General features: G+C 41.2%; 3 protein-coding genes across 3 annotated transcripts; 2 read left to right on the top strand and 1 right to left on the bottom strand.

Annotated features, from left to right (window-relative positions):
* Window positions 1-127: 127 nt before the first annotated feature.
* iah1 (isoamyl acetate hydrolyzing esterase 1 (putative)) lies at window positions 128-2,522 on the bottom strand. The gene is made up of 6 exons (XM_083792006.1): window positions 2,403-2,522; window positions 2,159-2,211; window positions 1,652-1,803; window positions 1,255-1,416; window positions 997-1,118; window positions 128-801 (listed from the first exon to the last, which is right to left on the bottom strand). Exons 1-6 carry the CDS (start codon window positions 2,463-2,465, stop codon window positions 631-633), a joined length of 723 nt encoding a protein of 240 aa, XP_083648132.1. The 5' UTR covers window positions 2,466-2,522; the 3' UTR covers window positions 128-630.
* Window positions 2,523-3,001: 479 nt separating this feature from the next.
* Window positions 3,002-5,439, top strand: LOC310878028 (uncharacterized protein). Its single transcript, XM_083792078.1, has one exon. The coding sequence runs from the start codon at window positions 3,132-3,134 to the stop codon at window positions 4,245-4,247; it is 1,116 nt and encodes a 371-aa protein (XP_083648204.1). The 5' UTR covers window positions 3,002-3,131; the 3' UTR covers window positions 4,248-5,439.
* Window positions 5,440-7,368: 1,929 nt separating this feature from the next.
* On the top strand, window positions 7,369-8,586 carry LOC310878531 (E3 ubiquitin/ISG15 ligase TRIM25-like; the record flags this gene model as incomplete). The annotated part of the gene is made up of 1 exon (XM_083792861.1): window positions 7,369-8,586. One exon carries the CDS (start codon window positions 7,369-7,371, stop codon window positions 8,584-8,586), a length of 1,218 nt encoding a protein of 405 aa, XP_083648987.1.
* Between the last annotated feature and the right edge of the window lie 1,437 nt (window positions 8,587-10,023).

Below are 10,023 nucleotides of genomic sequence, written 5' to 3'. Positions count from 1 at the left end.
GGACAGACTGTCCTGATCGAATAGACCGAAACGTTGAATGGCAAGTTTCTGACAGTGTGACCCTTCTTTGTTTTTCAAAGAACCTTTTTAAGCTTAACTAAAAAAGTATTTTTATTGAGCGGGACAGTCCTAAAATTAAGTATAAATACCTCATTAAGTGAGGTCTTGTTCACTGCGATGGATAATGATGGCAACGTATAGTATTCCATTGCGTGAACAATATATCATAACCTGTAATGTGTGTACATATACATATAGTAAGTAATAAGTATTCAATTAACTGAGTTTTTAGATGGCCTTGTATCTGAGGAAAGAAAGCTACAGGAGTAGTCTGGCCTTTACTGAAAACACAAAGAAGATGTTGAACACAACTATAGTATAGTCTAAAGATGTGTGTGATATCATCTAAACATAAATTACTTCCAAGATATACATTTGCTTATCTTGTCGTTACATACAAGGCCTGCACTAACCATGCACTTGAGTTGGGTGACATGACACCCTAGCAGAGATTAGAGAACTAAGTGCAGCATTTTATCCCAGTTATTGCAAATATTTAATAAAACTCGAGATCAACTCAGTTATGTGATGATGAGGAATACAAATTTAGGCAAATTTCCATGGCAACAGTTAACTGAGAAGACTGTTCTCTGGATTACTGACATCCACGTCTCCCCAGTAGGGCAGGATGAAGGGCAGATTGACCACTCGCCTCTCCAACACACTCCATAGGTGCTGGGCCACAAACTCATTGCCCTTATCTGAGAGATGCAGGCCATCGGAGAGATAGGCTGTATAATCCTGCAGAGAGTTGAAAGGATACAGAAAGGTTTTTTAATTAACGAAGGCTTATTCAAAAGGTTAGTGTCTATATACCGTAGTTTTGTAAGGTCCATAATGTGCCCCCCCCCCCTTAATTTTACATACAATAGCATGTGTGGTTCAGGAATGTGATCCTATTAACGACAGCAGTATTTATCAACAGCCTTCTCCCACCTGGTCATCTTTCTGCATGAGTGTCCAGAGGTCCAGGACATCTGCTCCACACTGACCAGCTGTGCGGACGCACGCTTGGGCATACTGCCCTGCTACTGAGTTAAGACGGTTCAGAGCACATCCTGGGGACAGACGGCCAGATGAGAAAGGAGTCATTAGTTATCATATTAAACTGAAGCGATGGTCGACTACTTACCCTGTTCAAGAAAACGTACAAAGTGATTTTGCGAGCTTGTAGATCTGCATTTTAATACTGACCTTTCAGTATGCACTCCTTCTCCCAGGCTGGCTCATGAAGAGGAGGCGGAGTGATGAAGATAACTTTGTCTGCAGTCACACCTGCTGAGTCCAGGTGTCTGACAATTTCCTTTAGGTTTGCCGAGTACTCCTCCAGAGGCACATGCTGTTGGGGGTTCTTATCTACAAGACAATACAGAAGGAAAGAAAATAGAGAGGACAGGGTACCATTAATCTTCTGCGTGATATGATTCATTTGAACTGTACAGATTTTTCTTTTGTTGTCAGCAGAATGAATAAGCTGGGCTTGAATGTATAACTGTCGTAAGACATTTCATTCCGTGCACAGATTGAACTCTTTCTGCAGACATAACTACAGTACCATGAGTCCATGACTCATGAGTCACATTAAATATACCTTCAAGAGCACAGTCATTGGCTCCAAAGAACACAGTAACAGCTGCTATATTTTGCTCTGCTGAGTTTTGGCTTGGGATGATGCGAGGAAGTAGAATCTTGGCCCATCTGGAGTTGTAGCCTGACAGACCTCGATTCACAACGTCACACTTTCTAAAAGGACAAAAATATGGGTCGCTTTTCTAGGCAAATCACAAAAGCATAATTTTGTCTCATGTGTTTGGCTAGTTACACCATAGTTATAAGAGTTACACTGTACATAATGTATGCATAACAAAATACATTGTAAGCATTATGTTTACATCACACAATAGTTGAGCTGAGCTAGCCTTGGATGAAGACTATCGTAGATGTATTTTATGGAGTGACTTTTACTTTCGGATCATAGATATGCAAATGTGAAATCAAATACATAGATATGCAAATAAAATACATGATAGTCTTGAACCAAAGCTAGAGCTGAGCCACTAGAAGCCACTGAGAATAGACTTGCAAGAGATGTACTCACCTAACCAATTTATTGGCTATTTCTGAACCCCATCCATTAGATTGGAATGAAAACTAGAAAATGGACACCACATTTTAATCAAAAACAGTCATGATACTTGGTGGTAAATACTCAAACATTTGCAGCTATTAGTTAGTAGTTATTGCATTTGATTTGGCACACAAAGAATGAATGTCAAAGAGCAGTAGATTGCAAACAAGTCAACCCCAACATTCGTCTGAAGTAAAGGTTGCATTCAACTAACCTGAGTGATAGAGTCGCCAAATAAAATCACTTGAGGCCAAATTACTGTTTTTAATTTGGACATGATAAATGCAACTGTGCTTGACAACGCTTCTGGGTAAACTCAGATTCAGGGTGTCGCATTCAAATGGGAACGACGAGAAATGTAAATCACGCCGCTCGTTCCATTTATTTGTAGGCTATTTGTGTTTTATCTAGCCCTAGAACGGCTATGTTTTATCATGACACTGTACAGGGATAAAACCACCGAATAACTTGACTTTAGAACACACCATTGACCATTCTGCCTAGCATTTATTTTTCTCTGTTATTCAATCTTCAATTCAATCTAAGTTGTAATTTCAACAAAACTAAATGTACAGTATTAATATGGACCAGAGCTACGCATTCATGATCCAAAAAGTAACCATGGGATTGGAAGCTTCCAAACCATTTGACTTTAATTGTATTTATGGACTCTTAAACGGTCTAGTAGTTAATTGTAATGTGCAGTTGCCAGTTGCCCAATTTGCTATCTTTATTTTTTTGTGTCGTCGACGTGATGACGTTAATCCCCAAACATTACGTCACTATATATAGCTATGAATTGAATTATTTAATTATTGATAAAGACAAAAACAGCAGAATTAATTTCTGCAGGCCTCCTTTCCCAACGGGGCGCTGTGGTGCATGTAAAACACTCATCTTCCACGTCAGTCAGAGCACTTCCGCCCGTCTGCTCTGTGCAAACATGGCGGAGGTCAGACTAGGGCTGGGAAGGGGAGCCTACAATATCTCAATAAACGCATATAGTCGCTCAATTTTAGCCGTTCGAAGTACGCGGCGAGGAAGCGCGACATATGCTCCTTCCCTGTCGACAGGATCGCGGTTGGATTTGGTTCAGAATAGCCTCTCGAACACAGCCGGAGATCATAGAAGGGCACCGTTCCCAAGGAATGTGCCCGCTGGTGGCACTTCTTCTCAGGGTTGTTATTGTGAGTCCGAGTCTTCTCTGTTCCCTCGCAGTGTTGTTGTTGTTGGAGACACTGATCTTTACCACGAGCTGGCCCAAAGGGAAACACTGCTGCCTCAGCTTCAGTCTACATGGGGTTGTTGTGATGACGATGATGACACCCGCAAGACTAGCGACTCTCCGGTGGGACGTGCCTCGTCCTCCTTCAGCCGGTGTACAACTCAACATCAACATGTACTATATCACCCGACGCGTCGACCAGAGATCCTGCTCAGCCGTCATCATGTGTTGGGGCACCACGGGCAGCAGCTCGTGTTTATGAGGCATTTCTTTAGTGGCAATGAAGACGTCGAGCCCCTGTATAAGACCAAAACGGGCTACTATGACATCCTGGAGGTGTCCCCCGACGCCACTCACGCGCAGATCAAAACGGCCTATTATAAGTTGTCCTTCGTCTATCACCCGGACAAGAACGCTGGAAGTGAAGACGCCAACGTCCGCTTCACTGACATCAGCGAGGCCTACAACGTCCTGGGCAATATAACACTGAGGAGGAAGTATGACCGTGGCATTCTGAGTCCGTCGGATCTGGCAGGCGCCACCAGACCCTCGTCGAAGGACGCCGGCGGCTCTGCGAAGCAGCCGACGAGGAGCCAGCAGTCGGTCATTGACATCGATGGCAAAAATGTCTTTGACTTTGACAATTACATCAAGTCCCATTATAAAGATCAGATTAAAAAAGGGGAGGACAGGAAGCTGAGGAGAGAGGAGATGTTGAGGAACAAAACCGAGACTGTCGTAGACTGGAAGTCGGAACATATTTTGGAGTTGGGTGTCGGGGTGATGGTGGCACTGTCAATTGCAATAGTTTTCAGCATTATGCGTGGTGGATGAAATTGATTTAGAGGTTAATGTTGATCTGCTTGGGTGTGTGTGTCAGGATTTGTTATGTATGGGTAAATAATGAGTAACCCTACACGAGACGATCTAAAACAGGATGTTAAATCACACTATTTTGTGCAATAGCATATGGATTTATTGTTGGACTTGCTGAGACTCAGTGGTTGATTTACAACCCTGTTGCACTGCCTGTCTGCTCCATTGGCTTTTATGAAGTTATTTAAATCAGTCGGTTAATTCTATTTATATAATGCAAAGTCACAATGAGTTGTATCATTATGTAGAGCAGAAGCATTCAAGCATCCTTGGATTCATGAAAGGTGCTACAGCTACAGTATATACATTTGAGCTATTATTATTATTAGAGCCAAAGACCATACTTGTACACTCAGAGTAATGCTATTCCCGGGCCTAACTGGTGGTCCGTTAAAAGTAAAAGGTTTTAGAACAACCACTGCTCTCTACACCAATAGTTAAATCCCTCATCATGATTTAACAGGAAGAAACCTTGAGTATGGTTTGAGAGAGGGAGAGAAGGGACAATCTGAAGAATGGGTAAAACTTCTGTAACACTACTCAGTGGGGATGGGCGATTTAAATCAATGTCATGATTATTTCAAACTTTTGCCTCGATTATTAATTACTTTTATTGCTATTATACTTTTTGTGTGAAAATAGCAGACAAGCTCACAACATGTCTTGTAGATCAGACATTTTAACTTGTTGTATCAACAAATCGATTTAGTCAATGATGCATTAAAATGTATTTTATTTAGTATTCGATTAACCTACATGAAAAAGATCAAATCGGTTATTGGTGTTAAATATGATTAATGATTAAATATGATGAATTGCCCAGCCCTACTACTCAGTACTTGCGTACTCAATGAGCCAAGCATTTTAGTGATTTGTTTAGGGGGGTATTGGTTAAGTTGAACATGATGTAATGTCGAGGTGCTTGGAACTGAACTCCACAAGACTGCATTTTAATCTTCACACATGAGCCATTTAAATGACATATTTGGTCAAAGGCAGTGAATGTAATTATGGCCAGTTCTCAGTTGATGAATGTGCCTCAGAGTTTATTTACTCTGAAACCCATGTCTATATGCCACACACACACAAATAAATTATATTTATGAAAAGTGCTTGTTTGAGCAATTGAAGTTGAATGGGTTTTTCTTTATACATTTTTCTTTATACAACCACCAATAGATTGTTCAATTCACAAGTAAAAATGTTATTTCCCCCAGCATTTCTGCTTTCTGATTAACAAAGCAGATTGGCATTTTTAGAGTCAAGTTTGAGGCTACATAGGAGATACAGTATAATATTGTGCATGAATTCCTGGTGAGATTTGTGTCATGGACGGCCTGGGTAAAATGTGAAATTATGTTTACAAAAAAAGAGCTAAACAACTGCAAATAGCTTAGAACAAAAGATAAGCTGTACAATATATTTAAAAATAAATAAACTGGATTTAGAATTTACAACCAAAGACCACAGGATCCATTGTTCATAATACATAGGTTTATTGTCAAAAATGATAATCAAGTAAATTGACAGCAATGCTTGGAAAGACATCAGATGGGAAAGGCATCATTGTTTGCATGCCCCGTAGTGTCATGTTAGGCAGAACAAAGCCAAAAAATATATATTAAGAAAATAATGAAAATAAAATAAAAGCTGAATTTGACAGTAGAAGTAACATTGTCTAGTGGTACTGTGTTCTGTCATATTGGTGTAGGCAGTATTTTTCACAAGATAATATTCATGCAAACAAAGTCAAATTTAATCTGATAATATGTTCAAATAAAGTAAAATAGAAAAATAATATGAGAACTTGAAATAATTTTCATTGTAAAAATGGTTCAAATGGTAACAAACCTGGTTTAAACATAATATTTGAAATTTGTTCTCTTGCCATCCCCATTTTATTACTGACCCAAGTGATCTCATAATTGACACAGGTATTTAAGGCCTTTCTGAACAGGCAGGTAGCAGATCACCAATCTGTGGGTCCTCACACCACAGCAGGTGGTGTGTTGTGAGAGGAAGATGCTTGTGTGCAGCTACTGACCTGGTGAATTGTATGCCTATTTGCTTGTTTCCTTGCCGTTACTTTGTGTTTCACTTTTGTGTATGTTCTATAATAAGAATGTTTTTATATTGGTTGGATAAACAGCTATAATTTAAATTCCATATTGATTCTTTGTGCAAGAATCTTAATAACTTGTTCTCTCTTGTACAATGCTATCTTGGACTGCATGGTTAACTAAGGACAGGCCACAGGGTGTCTGGTAAGAACGTAACCAGCATTGTGTGGTTCTGTACTGTACTTGTGCTGTACGTACTGTACAAGCCCTCATCCCTGGTCTTTGTGCGAGTGTGTGTGTGTGTGTGTGTGTGTTAGGCTGTGCAACAGTGACACTTGGTGGGACCCAGGGACACCCATAGCTGTCTATAGGAGTGGTTGCACCACTCAAAAATGTGTGCCATTTTATCATGATTATTAGTGAGTACCTATTGTATGAAGATAGGTTGAAAAGTGGCGAAGTGGTCCTTTAAGTGCTCTAAACAAACATTAAACGTCCATAGACTTGGCTGCCATATGACATAATTTCCAAAGCCAGTCATTGTACCATATTATAATGAGCATTAGGGAGGACCAATTATATGAAGAAAGGTTGAAAATGGGTGAAGTCCTCCTTTAAGTACAGAACCTAAGTAAATGTACTTCCACCACTGGCAGTTATCAGGGAACTTGGATGCCATCATATGACGTCAGTTATCTCCATTTTGGTAATAGTGCGCCTCAGTCTTGTTAAGTCGATAACCCTAGCTAACCTCAGGCTTAACCAGCCACGTAGGTCGGACTTATGGGCAGTCCCCCTTGTAGATGGCGTTGCTGCTTACACGCCATGCTGTACAAACCGACACATGCTATCATAGCAAATGTGATGTCATTAATACTCTGTCCAATCAGTGTGCAGCGGTGATGTAACAACATTTGAGGGTTTGGGGATGATGTTCTTGCGACGGCCTACATCCTGTCACTTCCATTAAAGGGAACGGAACTGCAGCTGTTACATTGCTTTTCAGCTTAGTCTGGACAATGGCCCAAGACGGAGTTGTTCTCAACAAAGATCAATTCAGTTGTCCGATATGTCTGGATGTGCTGAAGGTCCCGGTTTCCATTCCATGTGGTCACAGTTATTGTTTAGCTTGTATCCAGCGTTACTGGGACCAGCATTCCTGGAAGTGGGACTGCCCCCAGTGCAGGGAGACCTTCAACGACAGGCCACAGCCTGGCAGAAACATCATGCTGGCTGAGGTGGTGGAGAAATTCAAAAACATGGGGCTTCAGGCAACTTCAGTGCCCGAAATCCTGAGTTTGGCTGGACCTGAAGACGTGGCATGTGACGTTTGTACCGATAGAAAAAGCAAAGCTGTCACGTCTTGTCTTGTATGTCTGGTGTCCTACTGTGAGGCTCATATGCAACCTCACTGCAAGTCTCCTGCTTTCCACAACCACAAACTGGTCCCAGCCAATAAGAACCTCCAGGAGATGATATGTCGCCAGCATAACAAGCTGCTGGAAGTGTACTGTCGCACCGACAAGCAGTTTATCTGTTATCTGTGTTTAACAGATGAGCACAAATGGCACAACACGGTGCTTGCCAAGACGGAAGTACAGGAGAAACAGGCTGAGCTTGGGGAAAGAATCCAGGCGATGGAGAATGAGGCGTGGAAGCTTCAACAAGCCAGCGTGTCTTTTTCCCGCTCCACGCGGCTAACCATTGAGGAGTGTGACAAGATGTTTACAGACCTCATCCATTCCATTGAGCGGAATCGCTTTGAACTGAGGGAGCTTATCAGAGTCCAGGAGGAGACTTCTGCCAGTCAGGCTGAGGAAGTGCTGAAGAATCTTCAGAAGGAGATTACAGAGTTAAAGAATAGAGCTGCTGAACTGGAGAAGCTATCACAAACAGAGGACCACATTCATTTCCTTCAGAGATGCCAGTCTCTAAATGCTCTTCCGGTATCGGAAGCTTTGCCGTCAGTTAATACTGATCCCATGTTTGGCCCTTTGATGGGCAAAGATGGCCAGTTTTTCAAACTAGAGACCAGTTTTAAAAACATGCTGCAGGATGCCTGTCAGGGTGGATTTTCACGCATCTATGATAAAGTGACAGAGGTCACAATCATAGAGTGTCCTGTCAAACCTCGCTTCACTCTAGGTCCAGGAGCTACTCTGTTGAAGTCACGCTCAAGCTCCAAATGGGGGTCCCGCAAGCAAGGACGTAACTCTAAGAAGTGTCCACAGACCTAGTTCATAATAGGACAATTTCATTATACATTTTGTCATTTGGGCTATGCCGCACCGCCAATCAACCGGTATGTCAGTCTTGTGTCAGGGGCTTTGCCAGGGTAGCTGTTGTGTCTGTCGGTGTCTCTTTTGTGCCCATACTGTTATGGAGATCTCTGCATCTTTCAGTCATTGTCCCTTTTATGCCCATATATGGAGATCTGTCATCTGCATAATGATCATATTGGCATGCCCATATCTGGACAACTAGATGAGTAGATATACTTTATATGTTTATATATGGAAATATCGGTTGGATTGGCGATTCTGGACAACCGCAAATCTGGTATAGCTTTTATGACCATATTATTGTTTTACACTTCATTTCCTTTTTTGAGCAGAGCTAACCGTGCCAACGTGTGTATGTCCACCCCGTGATGTTATGTCATTCAAGTCAATGGCAAAGCCAATCAAATCATTGCTATGGGGTACACACAAAGCTGGGCAAAAAACATGTGTAAAGCTATTACATTGTTTATTTAGTATTTGAGTAACTAACCCTAACCCAAAACTCTTGAACTTTTGAAATAAGATTATGTCCACAATCCCATGCTGTATTTATGTGGTACCATTGAAGAGATAAGAGGCAAACATGATGACAATTCTACATTCTCTAATTGTATGGACTTATCTTTATTATGAAGTAATACAGAATACCGGTAATTGAACTCTATAGTGTAAGAGCTACAATCTCTGGAGTTAAAGATCTATAAGGGTCCATGTGGTTACCAGCTCTCCATCATTTAGCTGGGTACCACCTGGAACCCCCTCAAGGACCACTGGTGGTCCCTGGACTAGTGTGCACAGAACTAGTTGCACTAGTAGCCTCCACACACTCCTAACATCAGGGTCTTGAGACTTGAGCTCTTTGTGTTGTTGGCTAAGATGTCGCAATGCTTCTATGTAGTTGTTGCTTCTACTTTATTAAAGAAGATAGTTGCAAGAATAGTTGGCTTCTTAATCCTAACCAGAAAACCTGTTACAAGGTGTTAAATCACATGTTATAGTATTTCGAGGTCAAGACAGAGGAAGCCACATTCACAACATTTTGTATGTTTATTTACTAATTATATGCACACATACAATTTGTCCCAGCTAGGACAAATACAAAAATATGTATAAAATGTCTCACAAAGACAATGAACATAATAAAAACAAACATCTCTCAAATCAACTAGAGCTAGAGTTTTACTGTACAGATATTTATGGAAAACAAATTTTACTTAAAAACGAAATGTGCATGTGCAAATCAGCGAGGCTGCCGAGGCACGAGCAAAGCGAGTGCGCTGCCGCATTCAACATTCTCATGCTTGTTCAGTCCACATTTTGAGGACCCTCTTGAAATCGAGATGATCTCAAGGTGGCCCTCAAATAAAAATAAAACATTGATCACAGAAGTCT

This window comes from Protomyctophum parallelum (genome assembly GCF_964188405.1).
Source record: "Protomyctophum parallelum genome assembly, chromosome: 20".
Classification (NCBI taxonomy): domain Eukaryota; kingdom Metazoa; phylum Chordata; class Actinopteri; order Myctophiformes; family Myctophidae; genus Protomyctophum; species Protomyctophum parallelum.
The sequence above is the reverse complement of the archived record's forward strand: the minus strand, read 5'-3'. Positions and strand labels throughout refer to the sequence as shown.

Excerpts from the sequence above, each read along its gene's own strand:
- iah1 (XM_083792006.1), bottom strand. The coding sequence starts at position 2,465 with ATGTCCAAATTAAAAACAGTAATTTGGCCTCAAGTGATTTTATTTGGC. Across the intron at positions 2,212-2,402 it reads TTGGCGACTCTATCACTCAG|TTTTCATTCCAATCTAATGG; the intron begins GTTAGTTGAATG and ends TCCATTTTCTAG. Across the intron at positions 1,417-1,651 it reads CAATGACTGTGCTCTTGAAG|ATAAGAACCCCCAACAGCAT; the intron begins GTATATTTAATG and ends ATTGTCTTGTAG.
- LOC310878028 (XM_083792078.1), top strand. The coding sequence starts at position 3,132 with ATGGCGGAGGTCAGACTAGGGCTGGGAAGGGGAGCCTACAATATCTCA.